Raw genomic sequence first — 22,217 nt, forward strand, 5'->3', positions numbered from 1 at the left:
AACATCAGAGAGCCGTGAACATGCAAATGTGTTGTTAATTTATTTAAATATTAATTTAAAATCTCAGGAGTTTCTTCAAGTAAATATTTTAGGTCAAAGGGATTCAGCTGACAAAAAAAGTTTGAAAATCCCTGCATTAACACATCCAGACGTTTTCAGAAAATGTAAAAAAAATTTGCTCCCGATTCATTATAAAAAATTCTTTGGGATATATTTTAGTGATTTTGTCAAGATTTGTTCTTGGATCAAAAACTTTTGTTGGTCCTGAATGCTGACAATGCAGACAAAAACATGATTGGTTGGATCAACATAGATGTCGACGGTAAGCAGGAGTGAACCCTGATGACTTCAAATCAGTCCTATTTACTACATATTCAACTGACAACCGTGGGATGATTGTGAAAAATGATGATGCATTATCTTCAGTAAAGATGAACCTTTACTAAGGGAGAATCTTATGATGTGCCTTATACAGAATGTCTGCAATAGGAAGTTCTCTCATTCCTAGGAGGGTGGAACAGACATAAGATCAAAGACAAGAGAGCAACTCACCGTTGTCTATACATGAAGATGTTAAATCGTGGCAGGAGCAAGCCAAGATTTGAGTGAAGACATTTAAGGAACACAGGAGAACAAAAACAGCCATCACGCACAAATATAGTTACAGAACAAACACAATTACCATCAGTAGCAGCTTTTGACAATGACAAGGACGTCAAGACGTATAATACAACATAAGACTCGTGAACATCATAAAACACAAATCAAAACCACAAACTAGTAATTTGGTCAAAGTGAGCATTACCAAATGAATTTAGTTACTCTATTACTGTCATTTTATCTGGAAAAAAAACAAGACAGAGCTCTCTCTCCCTTCTGTTCCTGAGCTTGAGCCAAAGCTTTGATGGTTATACAGCTCATCATCATTTATGTTTGGGCTTTTCTTCTCAGCCTGTCTCTGCTGTCTGGTATTACACTCGGTCTAGCTCTGAGACTCTTCTCTAATAGAGCTCAAACACAGAGCACAGTGCCGCTCACTTACTTTAATCTCAGAGACTAAGATGTCGGTGATGCTGCCCAGCACAGTCACAAAGTCAAACACATTCCAGGCATCTTTCAGGTAATTCTGGGAGGAAGAGAATTAGAGAGATACTTCAGGGACAGGTTGGAGAAGCTTACAATTTCACAGTCTAGCATAAAACATTTTACTGTGACTTAAAGGATTAGTTCACCCAAAAATGAATATTCTGTCATCATGTACTCACCCTCATGTTGTTCCAAACCTATATGACTTTTTTTGTTCCGTGGAACACAAAAAGAGATATTTAGTAGAATGTCTAAGCTGCTCTTTTCCATACAATGAAAGTGGCTGCCAATCACAGCTTCTATTTTCAGTGAATCTGTTCCTCAAAAGCTATCAAATGGCTTTGACAGAAGTTTTGTTTTTGGGTGAAGTATTCCTTTAATATGCTTCAGCTCTGAATAATGTTGTTGAGGGTATCAGTGATGATAGTTACCAGGGGGCCGAAAGCAATAATCTTGAGAACACACTCCATTGAAAAGAGAGCAGTGAAGACAATGTTGAGATACTTGAGCATTGCATCGTAAGATTCAGGTGCCCCATGGAACTGCAGGTATAAGAAGACAAAGGGAAATGTTTTATTTATTTGAGTAAGACGTTTTATTTTGTTAAAACAAAAAGTTATCAGCAAAGCCAACTGTGAGAAATAGGGTAGATTGAGTCTATAATGTTGTGTTAAATGTATTGTTAAAAGTATTGTCAATATGTATTGAGTTCCCATGGGTCTTAATACAGATCTGTTTATTTGTGCTAGTGAGACAAGTCAAGAACACTGAAAAATTAGGAAATTCATAATTTTATTACAAAAATGTACTGTAAATACTTTTTATGAATCAACAAATGGTTAGAAAAAGAAATGGGCAAAATTAATTAAACTTTCATAGCTGTCAAGTAACTCTCCAAGGTCTCCGACTGACCTTCATCATGAGCACTACAGTGTTGAGAGCAATCATGATCATGATGGAGTACTCAAATGGTGGAGAGACCACAAACTTCCACAAGCGGTACTGAAAGGACTGCTGGTTCTGTGGCATATAGCGGGTCAGCGGTTTGGCATTGATAGCAAAGTCAATGCAGGCTCTCTGAGAAGAGAAACAGCAAAAGAGGAATTAATTACCAATAAAGACACACATAACTACTGTTTTCCATCAAAAGGCTAAAGTCTTATTTTCTTTCTCATAATCACAACTAATCAGAAATGTCATAAAAAGAGCTAACTTGTGGAAGAACAAGAAAATAGACTTGTAATTATAATGTCTATCTAGCTGATATTTTCTGGCTGTGTTGCTGTGAATGTTGATGATAAACGACTTCTCCTGAGGTCTGGGTTTTTACCAGTTTGTGAGTCATGTAAGGCTGGCATATGGAGAGGGAGAGAATGAAACACCACAGGCTCTGCAGACGACTGGGCCTGTCTAATAGGGCCTCAGAGGAAATGGGGCAGGAACATCTTGCTGACTGCTCTTCCATGGGGCTGGCTGTCTCTGTGTGTGTCTTTAGACAATGTGCGTCACTGTATGAATGCATACCTGTTTCTGAGCGTGTGTTTAGGTGTGTGTGTGTGTGTGGTCCGCCACAGGCACATGCATTAATCCTGTCAAAATTCCCTACCTGTACATCTGCAGCTGTTACCATGGCTGGCTTCACTGTAGGTACCATATCACATCACTAAACACTAAAAAACTCCTCTGGTGTTTGTAAGAGGAAGATTATGGTTGTCTCTGTATTTCTTACCATCAGCCTAAAAGCAGCATTCTTTTTGTTGAGATTTTGTTCAAATCTGAACTAAGAAAAGTGAACTAAGAATTTTTTTTAAATTTTTTGCTTTCCAATAAACTGTATTTTGCATTATTTTCTATTAGAAATTAATGACAATATTAATAAATTAATAAATACTTATACATTTCATAAATAATATATTTGTAGTAAAATGCATTATATTATATTATATTATTTATAAAATATTAATAAAATAAATCAATCAATCAATCAATAAATAAATGGCTGCATTCCACACATGTAAATGACGATGACAGTTCATGTGAAGCAGCATTTACTGTGAACAGAGCCGTTCTGAGATGCACGTAAACTATATGCATGTAAATAATTTAAGCGCATATATATTAAACCCGCAGGGCATATATTTATTTAAGTGAATCACTGCCTTTGCGAATTCACAATAGCACTATGCTATAGTATGGTTTTTAAATGGTTTTTAAAGGTGCCCTAGAATTAAATATTGAATTTATATTGGCATAGTTGAATAACAAGAGTTCAGTACATGGAAAAGACATACACTGAGTTTCAAACTCCATTGTTTCCTCCTTCTTATATAAATCTCATTTGTTTAAAAGACCTCTGAAGAACAGGCGAATCTCAACATAACACCGACTGTTACGTAACAGTCGGGGTGTACGCCCCCAATATTTGCATATGCCAGCCCATGATCAAGCCATTAGACAAGGGCAGAACGTCTGGATGTGCACAGCTGAATCATCAGACTAGGTAAGCAAGCAAGAACAATAGCGAAAAATGGCAGATGGAGCAATAATAACTGACATGATCCATGATAACATGATATTTTTAGTGATATTTGTGAATTATCTTTCTAAATGTTTTGTTAGCATGTTGCTAATGTACTGTTAAATGTGGTTAAAGTTACCATCTTTTATTACTGTATTCACGGAGACAAGAGCCGTCGCTATTTTCATTTTTAAACACTTGCAGTCTGTATAATGCATAAACACATCTTCATTCTTTATAAATCTCTCCAACAGTGTGTAATGTTAGCTTTAGCCACTGAGCACTATCAAACTCATTCAGAATCAAATGTAATACATCCAAATAAATACTATACTTACATGATCCGATGTATGCAAGCAGCATGCATGACGAACATCTTGTAAAGATCCATTTTGAGGGCTATATTAGCTGTGTAAACTGTGTTTATGCTGTTCAAGGCAAGCCGAGCTCCGGGGGAGGGGGAGCACGAGAATTAAAGGGGCCGCAACCTATATATCGGTGCATAGTTAATGATGCCCCAAAATAGGCAGTTAAAAAAATTAATTAAAAAAAATCTATGGGGCATTTTGAGCTGAAACTTCACAGACACATTCAGGGGACACCTTAGACTTATATTACATCTTTTAAAAAGAAGTTCTAGGGCACCTTTAATACATTGTGCAGCTTTAGAAAACGGTCTAATAATGCACTTAATGGCTTCTCTTCTATCGAATGCACCACTTCCAGTATTTTGCCGGTTACTCAAAACGTATAAATTGCAATCAAGGATTTTTTTTTTAAATCGAGTACTCGAATTTAATCGAGCAAATGCATTATATATGAAATAGAAAAATATTTTCTCTTTTTTCTTTATGTAAAACTGCACCTGACATAAAAATGTAATAACAAAATTGTAATTACAATTACAATATTACAATATTTTTTAATGCTGTATGTTCATGTATTCATTATATTCATAGTTATATAATGCCTTCAGGGTAGGATTTCAAGAATGAGTTTATTACATAATGCAAATTTGTGGGGCGACCATATCTGAACGTTATTCAGTCATACCTCATTCTTCTCCAGGCTGCACTCTGACAAGGCCTTATCACCCTGTTCCTGGAATGTGATGATTATCAAGGCCACGAAAATGTTGACGAAGAAGAAGGGGAAGACCACAAAGTAGACCACATAGAAAATGGACATCTCAATGCGGTAGCCTGGACTGGGGCCCTGATCCTCAAAAGTGGCATCTACAGAGTGCTTCAAAACCCTGTACGAAGACAACATTACACCATTGCACCCTTAAGTTTAACATAATGAAGTGCCTTGTGAACGAGAGACATACATACATTTACTTTACCCTCAAATTGTAGATCTAAGACAATGAAATCACAGTATAATCACACATTTAATGGATAGTTTTAACATGTTTGATTAATATAACTGATTTTTTAATTAGCAGTGTGGCCAAAGTAATAAACATAAAATCAAAATGTAAGCAAGTGAGTTCCTAAAGACAACGGGTGTTCACCTGAAGCATGTTTACAACTCATGCATCACTGAATTACTAATACACTGAAATCATCTAATTAAATTACTAAAACCCGAGAGGGCAGGGAAGAAAACAGACTTATACACCAGATGAAGAATAACACTGACGCCATCAAGCTTGTGAACAACTCATAAAATAAATCAAAGACAATTTCAATGGCTTGTCCAGCACATTCATGAGTTTGGCTGTGAGTTTGGGCTGACGCTGATTCATGAACGTCTGCCTACTCTGCCTCCTGAGAGCTGTGCTCTACCAGTATCACAGAGCCTTAAAGAGCACCACTTCAAACTGATTATGGCCTTTAAAGTGAGAGAATAAAAGGCCACTGAGGGGGTCAGAGGACACAAGGGAAGTGTTTGAAGAGGACAGAAGCTTTTATGGGTTTCTAATCCCTACAAAACATACTGAATAGAAAATAGTTGTACTATATATACCAAATATACCAAAATATACCAAAAAATCTGTGATATAAATGTAATTAGGGTCTGCTGACTTACGTGGGCCACCCCTCTCCAGTAGAAACGGTGAAAAGAGTGAGAAACGCCCACAGCACATTGTCGTAGTGGAACTCATATTTCCTCCACTCCCTAGGCTGGGCCGCCACGTCATCCTTATCATAATCCAGAAACAGCCCTCTAATAACAACAAAGACAATGTCAACAGAGACAGAATATAAAAAGAAATCTATATGTCAATTTTCAAAGCACTGCTTGATTGAACCTTGTGCTATGAGCACACTTGGAAGTTTAAAATTTAAAATGTTATTATTTTTTAAAGATTTTAAAGAATAATATTATATAAATTATTTACAAAAGGCAAATAGGGAAGTATTTTAGAGCTGAACATAATTGAAGAAATGTACAATCACTACAGAAATTTCCATGAATTTCCCAGCATTGATTCATTTTATTTTCCATGGCTTGTTCTTAAAATTCCATGATAGTTTTGAAAACATCAAAACTATTACCAGAGGTTCCATAGTTGTGGGACTCAACACATTTACATTTTCTCCACTCACTTCTGCATGGGTTTGGACAGTACTACTGCATGCCTGCAGGTGGAGCTGCAGGTGTGAGATATGCTCCTGTATTAGGGTAGTTTACACGATGATGTACGATGTACTAAAAACAGAAAAGCTTTTCCTTTGCGTTTTTCACGTACAGATGACAACGTTTTTAAAACGATCCACATTCACACGGATCCGTGAAAACAAAAACAAAAAAATGCTGTATTATGCATGCCAGGCCAATAGTTGGCAATGTCACTTTGTAAAGAAACACCATGCGCCTATAGACTAAATACATATGGTTTTCAAAAACTTGTACTTTTGTGAATCCCGTTTTAAAAGTTTCATTTTCAGGCCCCCAAAACGTTGTTGTCGTGTAAATGAACCGCCAAAACGCATATAAAGTTTTCCGTTTTTAGAAGAAAGCGATGTCATGTAAACGGCCCCTTAATCTCACTCTACCTGCAATCTTTCTCCAGGCCCTTGGACTCGTCTGTGCAGTAGAAAAACTTGCCCTTGAAGAGCTGCACAGCAATGACAGCGAAGATGAACATGAAGAGGATGTAGACAATGAGGATATTCAACACATTCTTCAGGGAGTTCACCACACAGTCGAATACGGCCTAAGAGAGAGCAGACACACATACAAATACACTCTTGTTCATTAACAATCAACTCAAGTCATGAAGTTGAATGTATTTCACAGACTCGTGAGAATCCGTCACAACAGAGTAATTAATTTCTAATTATCCACACCTGGAGTGCTTACAGGTGTTTATGAGGCTCTAGCTCTCACTGTGAGGAACGCAGCAGGCGTCCAGCATCATGGGCGACACATTTCTTTTTGATATGATGCCAAGTATTATCAAGGGCAATACTGTTGATTTTACCAATTGATAACTCTATTGAATGGAAAGGTTTTGCAATTTCTGAGGATAAAATGATAATTATAGCAATTTAATTATATATTTGAAAGACATCATTTTTAAAATTTAGTTGCAAATTATCAAACTATTTTATTTATTTACATCAATTACAGAACAGAAAAAATCTTTCAGAAATTTTTCATTTAAAAATTATTTTTTCAAAATTAACACTTGAAATGGTTTACTACACAACTACTATACTACTACAACTACTACTTCTTTGTCTTATTTATCCAAATATCTACTGTTTATCTTACAAGTACTGACAGAACATTTTTTTTTGTCTACACTTTTGTTTCAGAATTAAATAGGTGTAGGGGGATGTGGGGGCATCGTCCCCCATGAGAAAACTTTTGTGATTTTAACATGATGTAAACTAAGCATTCTGGTGTACTCTGACAAAAAAAAAAGATTGGCACTAGGGTTGGGCATTGACACAAATTTCACAATTGGATTCGATTTTGATTCACAAGAGGCCTTTTAGGTACAGTACATGGAACATTTTCTCAAAGAAAAAAATGTCTCTCAACTAATGCTGTAAACTATACAGTGAACCACATTTACAGTTACATCATTATAATATTAGACTTATATAGAGTCTTTAGCCATTTTCCAAAAAATGGCTAAAAGACATATTTTTCTTCAACACTTGAGCCATTAATATTAATAGTAATAATATTAATATACTTTTTCTATTTCTACTGTTTCTCTATTTATTTATTTATTTATTTTTCAAAAACTTGACATAGCACTTACATACTGTTACATACATACCTATTTTTGATTTGATTGCTTCTGTTGTTCTCATTTGTAAGTCGCTTTGGATAAAAGCATCTGCTAAATGATTAAATGTAAAATGTAAATGTAAAATGTATTAAAGGTTAAAATTAATTGATTTGTAGGCTACTTACATTTAAATTACACATAAGGAAGTTTTTATAATAGCGTTATAATATTTTTTTTACGAGTTTCTACTGTTTTTTTAATATAAACATTTAAATGGTGGCCGTCATAAAACTGACTTATTTAAACACATTTAATATTTATATTATAACATTTATTTTAATATAACATTTAATCCTCTCTGAGTTCATTTTTCTAACTAACTAACTAACGAACGAGTTTTTGGACATTGAATGGCTTTTCTGAGGTAAATATGAGATTGTTTACAAGCTTTTTTTATGTGTATTTGATTTTTAAATTAAATAAAAAGCAGCTTGTAGCACATAAGATACCTCTTTAAAAACTTTATTTAAAGAAAAAATTATAGATATTCATGTTAGGAGTGTGACTTAACAGTGACTGCTATATTAATGAACTGCAACAAAATATGTACCTTCAGTTTTGGTAGACGTTTAATGGTCTTCAGAGGTCGCAAGACTCGCAATACCCTCAGGGACTTGATAGTGCTGATGTCTTTGCCCTTGGTTCCTCTACACGAGTCAAAACAAGCAAAGGGTCAATAAAATCAGGATCAAACACATGCGGTAGTCAGCCTTCAAAGCATTCGTACATATCCAGACAAAACACATGAGAATGTGAGTAAACATGATGTAAATGTTTCCTTTGGTTAAAATATCAATTATGTGGCACTAACTGACACTAGACTAAACATACTCACCTTTCTATATAAACAAACACAACAGCTAAATATCTAATAAATGAGCATCTTTTAGTGTCATAGTTCATTAGTTCACTCCACTAATGGATTGGTGTTATTTCACAAAAGCACATGCTTTGGTGACAGAGTATGAAAAACACTGCATGCAGGTAAAATAGTTAATATCTCTTCACTAAATGCCTTCTATCAGAAATGTTAGCCTGTTCTTGAATTATACCTTAGTATTAGCACTATTCATGCATAAAATAAGAAAGGCAACATGGATTCAACCCAAATGCTGCTGTGCATCAGATTATAACACAACACCACACCACCAATGATAACAAAGAAACCCCACCCTGAAAAAGGGCATTGTTTCTTTTCAGGAACCAATGCTGTTTTGAGGTTATATCAAGCTGACATGCTTGATGAACTGACTGCATAGATTTGAATACAGTGCATGTATTCATTAAAAGACAGAGCTTACAGCAAGAAAAGAAAGAGGAAAGCTAAATAAAATGTAGTTCAAGTTATTTCACCCTTAAAGAAAAGAGCAGTCCTCTTGTGGAAATCAGTCATGCTTTAGCTTCTAAATGCTCAAATCATAACCGCCAAGCTTACAATGTCATTTAATGAAGTAACTGCAAGGACAAGCATAGTCGATAACTGAATCATGAGGAAATACTCCATGGTCATAAGAAATAACTGAAGCCCTTCGCATTATATCTAATGCAGGCAAAGAGCAAACAGAATCATATTATTTGTGAGACATCACATTCATTCAAATAACCTCCACCAAGCCCTATTTTGATGCAGGGCATGTGTTTTGCTGGATGTCTGACAAAATAAACTGCAGTTAAATTACTATTTATGTACTGATTCATTTTCCCAATTATCTTATGTTACAATACAACTAATTATTACACGGCTCTCTGAATTACTTGATTCTGATTGGTTAATCGTGACATACAGTCGCTCATGGCAACACTGTATATCAATCCACTCAAACTGCCGCAACTTTCATGTCTCTTGTATCATATCACAGACTGCAAATGCAACTGGCAGCATCTTGCATCTAAGTTATTGACTGTAGTGAAAACTACCTTGGAGAACTTTTAATATTGGTAAAGTGTTTGTATTGTTGCTTGGCTGATTGTTTTGGACTATTAGTTTTGTTCTTAGCCGACATTTTAAATTGATAACATACAGGTAAAATAAAATCATTTAAACTCAAACAAATATTTCATATCCACGTATTTATTAATTTGGTGAGCAGCCGTGTAATAAGCGATATAATGTACAGTAAGTCGGCCATTATCATTTGTATTAGTTTGCAGGTACCGTTTAGTTCTTCCAGTGCAGCGATGGAAGAGAGAACAACAGAATATCTGAGAGGTCATATCGCATCTCATTTATTCACGGTCTCTTACTTCGATAAAGCGTTGATATAAGCAAGGCTTTGGCAGGTGTATGATTGGTGCTGACAGATGAATCAGCAGAAAATAACTTCAAGAAAAAAATATTGTGAAAATGCTTACAATAGAAAAATCCTCAAGCAGTGATTCCCCTCCATTGCACATAGACATATTTCAAAACAAATGAACTTCAACTACAACAGACCTTTCCATGTGCAAGAGCAAGAGGTATTACATTTGCAGATTTCTAGCATTTACAACAATGAACAAAGTTACATCTTCCCCCCTAGAAAGTGCCAAGATCTACTCACACATGCACAGTTCATACATTCTTCTAAAAATCCAATGAACACCAATCTAAAAGCCAATCAGCAGAGACCTTACAGCATGGTCACCAATCAGCATGGTGAAGTTACTCCTTTGGCCCAAACAGAGGGCTCTACAAGGTCATGCAACTCCAACCATGCTCCCTGATGCACATTAGTCTAGCATGCATTTACTGTACAGGGCCTGATGTTTATCCCCCAAACCCACTACAAACTATAAAGAGCCTCAATAACGTCCTACTGGACACCCTGGTAACTTTCACAGGACCCCAGATAACAATTATGGTGGAGAAATGCAACATCAATGCAACATTCACTAAGAGGTTCTGATGAAAGCTATCAGTGTTATTGTAGAGGCTCCAACCCTGTACAGACACTCTCACTCCACTAATATGTAGTGACAGAAAAGGACATTATCCCAGTCAGCCCGGGACAATGAAGAATAGAGGAGATTTATCAAGGAGAAAAGAGAATATTGGGGGTTCCCCACCTGTTAACGCTTTGATGTGATCTAATGAATGAGAAGAACACAAAAGGCAAAACATTATGACATGCTGAGAACAGAAAGTACCTCTGCACTAACAGTAGACCACATCATCCTTTCAGAACATCGCACATAATATTTCAATGAGAATGAAAGAGACTTTTACGAGCGCATCACGTTCCTTTGTGAGACTAAAACATGAGGCATAATGACTTTGATGACTGAATGCTGGAGAAACAGGAAATCGTGGGAGCGTTTTTAGGCAAATGTTCGGAAACTGGCAAAAAGGAGGAAGAGGCTTTGTATGGTGGGAGAAACAGACACTTCCAACTGCCGTTCATTTCTTTTAAGGATGTAACAGAATGACAGCTTCTTTTGCTGGAGTCTGCCGAGACAGCTGTAGGAGAGATGAAGGATACACTTGACAGAGAGGGAACATCTGAGGGTGGATCTGAAAACCAGCATAATCAAGATCTGGAGCGAATACCAAGACATGCCAATCTAGAACAGAGATGGTGGAGCCGTAGATCAGTCCTGATCCGATTCATATTACCACTTATGAATCCTGAGCATGACTGAAAGATGCCAGCAAATGGTTGTGAACCTAAAAGGTATAGCATTACTGTTATACTTTATTGTACAACTGTTAGTTTCGGTCAGTTGTCACATGAGCAAAATGTTATATCTAGCGATGCATGATATCTTGATCAGTTATTCAAAACATATCAGTCGATATTGGATGTTTGATTATGCTTATTTCCCCTATTTTAACATTTGAAATACCTTTGCTGTCTGTCATCTAATTCTTATTTAATAACATTGTTGGATTCCATCTTAAGTTAAACTGAGCTTTTCAAAATTTCAAAATGAATAACCATTATACCTAAAAAAATATATATATTTGGTAAAAACAGTACAGAATTATAATATCAGTGCATCCCTAGTTATAACTCTATTTTATGCTTTAACTCTAAAGAACACTGTTAAAGATCTGGCCAACCACAACAGCCACATTTGCACTACATCACATTCTCTCATGTGAATCTGAAAACATGCACAAAGATGAGCATGAAAATATGTTGGTATTCTCATGCCCGCCAATTCAATGGAGTTCCGATGTGATGTTTGAAGTGAACGATGGTTTAATCGTTGGCCTAAAAAGCCAGACTTGCCCTGATGTGATATACCACTCCAACACAAGTGAACAGGTCTTCTTTGATATGATATGACACATGCACTGATCATCCTGTCTGAGGTCACTGTGGGAATCGTCCAGGATGCTCCATATTCAGTAAGTACTGTAAACCTACTGAGAATGGTAGGAATCTTTAAAAGTAACATATCAATAGTGTCTGCCCTCCATGACAACAGAGAATTAAATGACATGGAGAAAAAGAATCAAGCTCATTTGCTGAGGATGCGCAAGTGATGCTAAATGATGGATTATGGAAAGGCTGAAACACTGAAGAAGATCCCATGCTTCAACACTTGCCTATGGGCTAAGCATTATTTGACTCGCACAGAGACAGGCAAGAAGACGAATAGTGAAAGAGAGAGACAGAGACAGAAACAAAGACACAGAGAGAGTTAAGGCGTTACCCCATGAAGCTCCTTCAAGTGATTCCAGGCAGAGAGAAACAGAGGAAGAGAGGAAAGTCAGTGACAGCACATCAATTCACTCACATTTAACATGACAACACAGCAACAAACATGAAAACGAACAGGAAGTATACGACAGATTAGTCAGTAGAGCACTGAAAACTCGAGACGAGAGAGCCCTTTATTCTGATATACCCCTGTTATTCTGAAGCAGTATTGCCTTACTCATTGAAAACTAATTGTGACATGGCGGGAAACAATTTCTGAGCTCTGATCTCACTCTCACACCAACCAAGAAGTCTTGTTGGTTAAATTAGTTAAGAAGCCTGGTGGGGACACCACCAAACCAGTATCCCATTCTAAGGATCTGCATCCACGACATGCCGTTGACGGGCAATGCTGGTTTGTTAACAGGGTTGTCAAATCACAAAATTAAATGCACCCAGATCTAAATATGTACACAAATATGATACAAAGAAACTAAGAGTGAAAAGTACATTCCTTGAGACCTTTTTATCACAGAGCTGTCATCAACAATTTCTAGTCTTTATAGTTCAGTAAGGTGTCAGGCAGTGGAGGGGTTGGTGCATTATGTGAAGTCAGAACCACCATTAATTTCATAAAACAATACAGCACCAGCAACATACCAATTAAAAATCATAACATTACAGCTCTTTTCTATTTCTGTTGAACTGCTAAGTGTTTTTAATAGCAGCTAATAGCATTTCCTTAATGCTAAAGCATTGCAATGGCCCATCCATTACTCCACAGAAGATGAGCGAATAGCTGATTGTATCAGACAAATCCTTTATTAGCTTCCTCACACACAGACATACACGCCGCCTTTTTGAGGCTGCATTCTCAAAAGTGCAATAAAGCGATGTCAACTGACCAACACCTCTGAGAGAAGGACAGGAAGGAAACAACAGATCAGTGGGAGTTGGCAAACATCTTATTCAAAGCTTAGTTTTCTTGCAGCATAATGAATGGGAAGAATTTAACATCATAAATGTCAAGCTTTGAATGTGAAATACAAAGATAGACAAATAAACTCTTGTCACACTGTGGGAATGTGTGTAAAATAAAGAGAAAAGAGTATATGGGCAAATATTGTACTTGCACTAATAAATGACTCAAATTATAAAGTATTTTAGTCAAGATCAATGCTAAAATTCAGATATGCTTAAGTAAAGTTTTTAGTTAAAAGTACTCTAAGTTAAAGGGATTTATGTAGGTATTAGTAAATGAAAGGCAACTTACGAGAATGCGAATGCCACCAGTGCACCACTGACCACAATGAAGTCCAGAATATTCCACAGATCTCTGAAGTAGGAACCAGGATGCAGCAATAAGCCCAAATCCACCATCTTTTCAAAGGAGAAGCATAAATATGACAGATTATTGAGGGCAAAACCTTGACACCATCACTACAGCCATCAAAGCACCATTTCTGTAACAAATTGCCTTTAACAATAAATTTCAAGACAATTACTGAAAGACTTCAAATTGCTTGCTCTGAGCAATGTTCTCATTATTATACAGAGTCCTAGTAAAAGTCTTTTATTGTGAGGAATATGACAGTTTTGCACAATAAAAGGTTATAGATATTTGACCGATTTATTTGTTAAAAAAATCTGTCAGTTCCTGTACTGAGGAGTGAAAAAATACATAATAACCTTTTAAACTTTGTCTGAAATAGTTATTTGATATAAACACCTTGTTTATGTCTTGCATCAGTTCAAGACAGTCTCGAGAGCGCTGTGTTGCACTCCATCAACTATTTATGAATACATGTCCATGAATACATGAATACATGTGAACCATCTTAATTAGACCAACTAGTTGACCAGTTGATCAGGCAAACCACTGACTAGTAATTTATGAAAATACATAGTTTTGCACATGCCTGATATTAATATGGATCAATGTGCTTCACATAGAGAGACTGGCACCAAATGTTCACATATCAGGTCATAAGAGGACTTTTGGATCACATCTCCTGTGAGATTTCCAATTAAACACTGTAATCTACCACAAAATTACCTTAATGACCATCTCAAATGTGAAAACACCAGTGAAGACATAGTCCAAATACTTCAGGACCTATGAAGCGAAGAGTAAAATGGTTATCAAATTATCATCAATCATTTGGGACATACTGGAAAATGAGGTCAAACACTGATAAAATCTGACTTTGAACAGCTAGACCAGCACAGACGAAAAATGAGCGACTTACATTGTTTCGAGGAGCATTTGCTTGCACTGGGTCCTCTGCAGCCAGGGCTATACTGCTCATGGCAATGACCACCAGGATACACATCTCAAAGTAGCGCAGACTCACAATGTAATGGCACAGACGCCTCACCCTGCACAAAAAACACACACTATGAGAGTGAGGCTGAAGGCAATTACATAATGAAGTCTGACACCATACTTAAAATCTACAGACAGATACATTTAATTAACCACAGATAATTAATATTTTCACGTAGGCCAAAGGCAAGGTCTGATAGTTCAAGATTAATTCAGTAATAATGTAGATTTTAGCAGAAGAGTCAGGTAGGCATGGTCAGGTCAACATTCTTGGCATTAATATATAGAAAATAAAACTAATCCTACACTGTGATGCCAACAGGGCCATGACAGACATCTGCATTTGGCAATTGCCCATTAATACACAGCTTTATGTGGAGGTTTATGGGATTGGATGCAATTTAAGGCTAGTGATTCCAACAATATAATTTCTCGGTGCCGTTATTGTTACAGTTGTGGTGTGAACTATGCTATTCTTTTACATTTAGAATGATTTTTAGAACTATATCTTAGAACTATACTTTATCATTTTCTTTATAGTTATAGTTCTTGGTGTGAACAGGCCTCAAAAGATTCAAAAGATCTTAAAGATTTTACCTTAAACACATACAATCAAACTTTACAACCATTGGACATTAAAGACAATTAATAAGCAAAAACATTTGCAGATATAAAACTATTGGTTGTCTGCCAGACGCCATCTACCAAAGCCGTATGTGAATGTTTAAGATGCCACTCTGTTGAGGAAGCTACTTTGAAATTGTGCCTTCCTAAACTACAAGCTTCTCATAATTTACAGTAGGAGCGACAATTAATGTCGGCATGAAATGAAAATTCACTGTATTTTCAATCTATTTTCTAAATGCATGTTATTGATCTTATTGTGAAAGATTTATTCATGCACGTTTCATTTTTTTTTATTTGTTTTGACCAACTGTAGTAATTTTTAATCAAAATACCACAATTTAATCTTTCAATGGAATGACAGACTTCTCTCTGGTGACATATTCCGTACTTCTCCAATCATTTAGCCTGCTGAAACTCTGCCCTTTTCTTACAATTGACTGCAAGATGCCTCCATCCAATCAACAACAGATGGATAGAACTTCCAGCCCTACATATTTTTCTTTTTTGAATTATTCCATTTCACTTGGATGTACCTCACAATATGTAAGAAAAGGTCTGTTGCTACTTCCATTTCATCGCCACTTTAAAAATAGCTGAAGTCTGAAGCTACTGTTTGATGTCTGAACACTACTTAAAGGCAAGAATATTATCTGAGTGTGTACTTGATATGCTCACTTGACTGTCCCATACTACACTGCTACTTGTACAAAATAGCTTGTTACTGGAAAGCCTTTTTTGAATGTGAGCTACTGTCAAGCAACAACAAAAAAATTTTTTGAAGGGATATATCTCTACAACAGTATTTGTGAAATTGCACTGGAATAAATGTTCAAAAGTTAATCCAACATGTTCCCCAGGACTGCCACACACAGACTCACGGATTGTTTGGACTGAAGATGAACATGGAGCTGAAAGGGAGGATGGGGCGAGGGCTGCTCTGGTTCAGATCCTCCAGATTCTTCTCAGTCATGGGCATTGTCTCGCTGTCTATACTGTTCACTGAGAAGACAAACAAATGTCACTTTTGTTAGAACAACATTGATTTCTAGTGTTAACACCCTTGAAAAAGTGGCACATAAATGTGAGTATAAAATGAGTTAAAAATTAGCCACCATGAAGTGGTATAGCTATATGAGAAATACTAACTGGGAATAAGAGTCGTTTCTCCTGGGGGAGACGTGATGGTGACAGGTATGTGTGTGCCCATCCCTCCAGTCTGACCAATATTTCGCTTGTTGTCAGAATCTTCTGGTTTCTCAAGACACCATCGGTTCCCAACTGAAGGCTGATTGGGATTTATAGCCAATGAATCTCCTCCCGTGTCCATGTGCCTGGAGCAGTGAGTCAAACTAAGTTTACACTTTGATGTCTTGGTCATGAAAGACTCTGAACTGAAAAGACTGTTCAGTGTTTCTGAACTAATCTTTTAAGTGAATAAATCATTCAAATCCATTCACTGATTCATATTTCAGAGCATATTATTGGTTTGACCAACTGAATAAATAGACCCTTCAATGAATAACTTGGTGTTTTGAGTGTGGATTGGATCAGAGAGGCACCAAACTAATTGGGATTTATAAACAAACTAAATGAACAAAGCATCTCATTTGTGAATGACAATGTGCTGACTGACAAATTGCTTATTATGATTCTGAAACACTCTTTTTTGAATCTTAGATATACACATATGCACAATTTTATAAATAACAATAAGATTTGTTTCTGTCTCAGGTTTCTGAACTACTATTTTGATTACCTGAATTTGCTAGTAGTATACAAAATGTTAGAAGTGTCATTGGGACGAATCACTACTAGAATCACCACCCACCACTAAAGGCACCATTGCTCAAATATGAATAAGTACACTAGTCGTAGATACTGGAACATGGTAAAGTTTTCTTTGTAAAAAACTTGGGAACAAATGTGCTGTTCAATCCAATAAATAATTTTAAAATATATGAATATGATCACTAGTGTTGTAGCTACTGGAACATGGCTCAGTTTTCTTTGTAAACAACTTGGGAACAAATGTGCTGTTCAATCCAAGAAATAATTTTAAAAATTACATCTTTTAAAAACTATTTGAGAAGAAAGTTTTACCTGTGGCTGGCTGACTTGCCATCCTCCTTCTCTCTATTCCCTTGTTGCTCCTCTCCTTCCAGCGTAGACTGAGCTTTACTGGTTCGTGGCCTGTGCCGCCTCCTCCCTCCATTACCTCCATTTTCCCCCCTGGAGCACCTCTCTCCCTCCCTTGTTCCTGATCGTGAGCCTTCCTTCTGCCTGGACCGTCGTTCACTCTTCCCAACAGCACTGACCACCCCATTGCCCTCCCTGTTATGCCTGTGGGAGTGATGGTGACGATGTTCTCTCTCCCCACCTCCCACACCCTCATCCACCGAGCTCTGATGGTGATGTCGGCGACCCCCCTCTCTGCTCCGGCTCCTGTCGCTCTTCCCCTCCTTACACCGTGTCCCATCATGCTCCTTACTGCGGCTGTGATGGACGTGATGCCGGCCATCTTTGGCATGCCCGGGTTCGCCGTTTTCATTGGTCTCGTTGGAGGGACGCTCCCTGTGACGATGGTGCTTGCGTGGTGGATGCGACTGCGGAGGCTCAATCACAGGGGCGACACGTTCCTCCGGCGTGCCACCCTCCCCTTGCAAATCCTGGGGTTTGTCCCAGCCTCTGTGAGGGCTGATGGGGCCATCGCAGCGAGGCTCCACCACCAGAGGCCGGTCCAGATGGGTTTTGATGTCAGGGCGGAGGTGAAGGTTGGAAGTCAGCCGGGGGTTGAGCTCCTCTTGGTACAATGCCTCGCTGCTGGCCAGCATGTGCTTCCGAATCTGGGTGGTACGCTGCTCCCACACGGACATCATCTTCAGAGAACGTTGCTGTTCTTTACTAGAGAAGAAAAGATTTATGGAAACAAATCTGTTAGCCTCAGACAGACAAAGTTATATAAAACAATTAGGCATGGTGTTGACGTAAGTCTCCATCCATGTCGAGACCCTCTTTCATGATGGTGATTTTGTGTTTGCTTTCACTGAAAAATCCTAATTGATTAAAAAATTGGGCTTAATTTTGGTTCATGCTCCCAAGTGCATGACAAGACCAATATCATGAAAATATGGTCTTGGACTAAGACTCAAGGAGGACCAAGACCATTAAAATATGGTCCATATGCTCCCGAGTCCATGACAAGACCACGGAAATAAAGTCTTGGATTCAAACACGAAGACGAGGACCAAGACCATGAAAATACGGAAGCATGTGGATTCGGTCTTGACTCTGACTGGTACCTTTTCTGGGTCTTGACTCAAACTCAAATGAGCTGGTTTCAAAGTGATGGTTCCAGTGCTGCTGGACTAAATATTAGTGATTTTGGAATGGTGTTTGTCCAAGCAGATTTGAGGACTGGATAAATACTGTTATATAAATGAAAAGAAGGTCTTTATGGATGCCAGATTACAAAGATTAGTTATGGGCATGCTTTACTCATCCTGCAAATGTTTGTGAATAATGGTTTTGGGTCATGAAGTTTAACCATGCATTCTATACCTGGGTTACACAGCGTTACACAGTGTAGGATATTTAGAGGGCTTTGCCAGGTTTAATGACCTAATATTGATCCCTTCATAATGAGGAATAGTTCACCCACAAAAGAACTTTTGTCATTGTTTAATCACCTCCATCTCATTCCAAACCTGTTCTTCCAAAGAACACCAAAGGAGAAATAAAAAAAAAAAAAAAAAAAGTACAAACTGAAAATTCACTGAAATTCAACTTAAAAGAATGATACACTCATGAATCTGACTTAATTATTTTTCTATAATGAACTTGCCAAAAAATATGTTTAAAAGTTTGGGGTCAGTACTTTTTTTTTTTTAAGAAATTAATACTTTTATTCTACAAGGACACATTAAATTGATCAAAAGTGACAATACATTTATAAAGTTACAAAAATAAAATTCTGTTTCACATAAAAAATCTTTCTATTCATTAAAGAATCTTGAAACAGCATGGTTTCTACAAAAATATTAAGCAGCACAGCTGTTTACAACATTGATAATAAGGAGAAATATTGATCACCAAATCAGCCTATTAGAATGATAGAATGTTACTGTTACAATATTACTGTTTTACAGTATTTTTGATCAAACAAATGCAGCCTTGGTGAGTAACTTTCAAAAACATCTTACCAACCCCAAACTTCTGAACAGTAGTGTGTGTGTGTGTGTGCGTGCGTGCGTGTGTGTGTTTTCCAGGGAACAAAGCAGGTCATATGGATTTGGAACGACATGAGTAAGAACAAATTATGACAGAAGTCTTCCATATTTCACCTTATTCTTATCCAATTAGTTAGCATTAAAAGAACATGAATCAAGGCAGTTTTTGCTGTAAAGAAAAGTAAACGGAAAAGATTCAGCTGAGAGAAAGTAACACATCTCCACATCTCTACATCACTTTATTCTGAGCACACCTCCAGCAGGCAGGCCGTGTACCAGGGAGTAGGCGTGATAAGTGAACTACAGCAATGTGTAGACAGGTGATGGGAAAGAGAATGCTCTCTGAGACTGGGAGAGAGTGGAGAGACTGATTTTCAGACTCTATTTACTGCTAAAGTACTAACAAGGCTTAGTGGTGTGAAGCAGTCCTGAGGTCAGACTGTACCTCTTGTGGATTAGCAGGACGAGGTGGTGCAAAGTCTCTGATTTTACAGTATGACAGGACCTCAAGGTGTGATAATCATTTTCCCTTTTCTGTTTACTTGACTTTTGGCCATATTATTAATAATAGATATCAGAGAGATCACAAAAAAAAAAAAAAAAAAAAAAAAAAAAATGTGGCTCTACGGCTCATGTGTGAGAGCAGGTGAACTTATCAGTATGCCACAGTTCTGATATTTCCCTTTTTCGATTAACATACATATTAACATACTTAGCAAACATAAGGACTGAGATGTTCTCAATGTGCTACAATACAGTACTTTAAAACTGCTGTAAACAGTGTTAGCTATCTTGCTAACTTCTGGTTAATCTCTCTGGCTTTGCTAACTTGCCAAGTCTCTGGCTAATAAAAACCATTCACGTCTTCATCAAACTCTGAATTTTAAGCGTGGTATTGACCTAAAATTGTTTACAACAGCTTTAAAGAGTGAAATGTTATTGAAGAATGATCTTTTTTACGGCTGGCCAAGGGTTAAAAATGAAATCACAGGTTAACATTGACAAATGTATGAATGTGGGGCAAGATACTGGAATGTCCAATATAGTAACATTGTCAAACACAATGAGGTGTGTTGTGGATGAGTATTAGCCTTTTGTCATACAGGTGATCAAAATACGTCCATTCATGTACTGTAAAAGTAGTCATGCCCTGCGGTACCATTACCTCAAGTAGTGATGTGCAGGGGAGCAGACATAACTCCTAAAACACATACAGCACACAGTGAAATACACAGATACACACGGACACGCTAAGAGTCCCCACAGTGCCACAGAAAACAGGTCAGAAGACAAACATTCAACAAGAAAATTAGAAAGGAATAAAGATGGAAAAACAAATGATGGAAAAATTAAAGCATCGAAACAGTGGAGAGAAGTGAGATGATGGCAGATTTATACAGACTCTCTACAAACCTAAAAATCATTAAATCTGAAGCATTACTGGAATGGTGCACAAAAAAAAATAAAAAAGAAAGAAAAATAAGTCATCATTCACTCACCCTCATTTAGTTACAAAGCCATATGACTTTATTCTTCAGTGGAACACAAAGGTTTAATGTGGTAGTCACTCTTTTAAATATAATGAAAATCAATGAGGACTGAGGCTGACAAGCTCCAAAATGGATCATAAAATACAATAGTAGTATTCCATATGACTTTTATGCTATAATTCAAAAACAGCAGCTTTGTGCATGAAACTGGCAGACTTTTAATTGTTACTGACATAAATCTTGACATTATGAGTTCATAAGAGTTAATCAGAGAACTGTTAATGTCTGGTTCATGAATGAATCATTCAGACCTGTTTTGTGAACTAGATCAATCGATTAATTCAAAAGAATGATTATTTCATGGTTATGACTGATCGGTTCTCAGAATCAGCTCACTGAATCAATGATTTTGCAGTTTACAGTCCACTAGAAGGAAAATGAATAATTGAATAATCATCATAATTCATGATGAAATAAAGTTAGTGTATGACTTCACATTATCACTTTTTATTATGGCTTTGTCTTGTAACAGCCACAGTCATCATTCACTTTCATTATGTGAAAAAAAAAAATCACCTTTTTTGCTCCATGGAAGAACATCAGTCATATAGGTTTGGAATGATATGAGGGTCAGTAAATGAAAGTAAAACTTTTCATTTTAGGGTAAACTGTTCCTTTAAATCATCAAAGACTAATTAAATAAACTAATTAATCTATCACTAGCTTGAATACAAATGTCTTTAAACTTTTATCTTCTCAAAAGATTGACAAGCCAACTTCTGTGTTTCTAATTCTATATATTCTATTTAATTGAGTCTCTAGTACTGGATTCCTGAGTTCACCTGCCTGTATGTGTAAGAGTGAGTATATATATGTGTGTGTGTGTGTGCGCGTCTACGCTCTCGCAGTGGGTTTGTCTGACAGGAGTGCTGACTCATTAGGCACTAACAGTAGCAGAAGCTCTAGTAGTGATGCACATTGGGAAACAGACGGCTGCTTCTCAGAACACGGCTCAATGCCAACAGCAGCCAATGAGCCCAGCGATCAGTTAATGTAGTATCTAG

General features: G+C 37.0%; 1 protein-coding gene across 21 annotated transcripts in view; it reads right to left on the reverse strand.

Annotated features, from left to right (window-relative positions):
- cacna1ba (calcium channel, voltage-dependent, N type, alpha 1B subunit, a) overlaps window positions 1-22,217 on the reverse strand; it is a 132,419-nt gene that overhangs the window by 23,346 nt on the left and 86,856 nt on the right. For 5 of the 21 annotated variants that reach the window (XM_048187653.1, XM_048187650.1, XM_048187641.1 and 2 more), the window contains 17 exons: window positions 20,829-20,864; window positions 17,538-18,338; window positions 16,584-16,768; window positions 16,316-16,436; window positions 14,734-14,863; window positions 14,541-14,600; window positions 13,758-13,864; window positions 12,498-12,509; window positions 10,905-10,925; window positions 8,410-8,506; window positions 6,610-6,770; window positions 5,639-5,776; window positions 4,658-4,859; window positions 1,999-2,163; window positions 1,518-1,628; window positions 1,043-1,126; window positions 553-558 (listed from right to left, as the gene is read on the reverse strand). In XM_048187653.1, the coding sequence (XP_048043610.1) occupies window positions 553-558; window positions 1,043-1,126; window positions 1,518-1,628; window positions 1,999-2,163; window positions 4,658-4,859; window positions 5,639-5,776; window positions 6,610-6,770; window positions 8,410-8,506; window positions 10,905-10,925; window positions 12,498-12,509; window positions 13,758-13,864; window positions 14,541-14,600; window positions 14,734-14,863; window positions 16,316-16,436; window positions 16,584-16,768; window positions 17,538-18,338; window positions 20,829-20,864 (2,437 nt within the window). The remainder of the gene's footprint in view (window positions 1-552; window positions 559-1,042; window positions 1,127-1,517; window positions 1,629-1,998; window positions 2,164-4,657; window positions 4,860-5,638; window positions 5,777-6,609; window positions 6,771-8,409; window positions 8,507-10,904; window positions 10,926-12,497; window positions 12,510-13,757; window positions 13,865-14,540; window positions 14,601-14,733; window positions 14,864-16,315; window positions 16,437-16,583; window positions 16,769-17,537; window positions 18,339-20,828; window positions 20,865-22,217) is intronic. The other 16 variants (XM_048187656.1, XM_048187655.1, XM_048187649.1 and 13 more) reach the window with 9 other exon arrangements.

Source organism: Megalobrama amblycephala, linkage group LG4 (genome assembly GCF_018812025.1).
Source record: "Megalobrama amblycephala isolate DHTTF-2021 linkage group LG4, ASM1881202v1, whole genome shotgun sequence".
NCBI lineage: Eukaryota > Metazoa > Chordata > Actinopteri > Cypriniformes > Xenocyprididae > Megalobrama > Megalobrama amblycephala.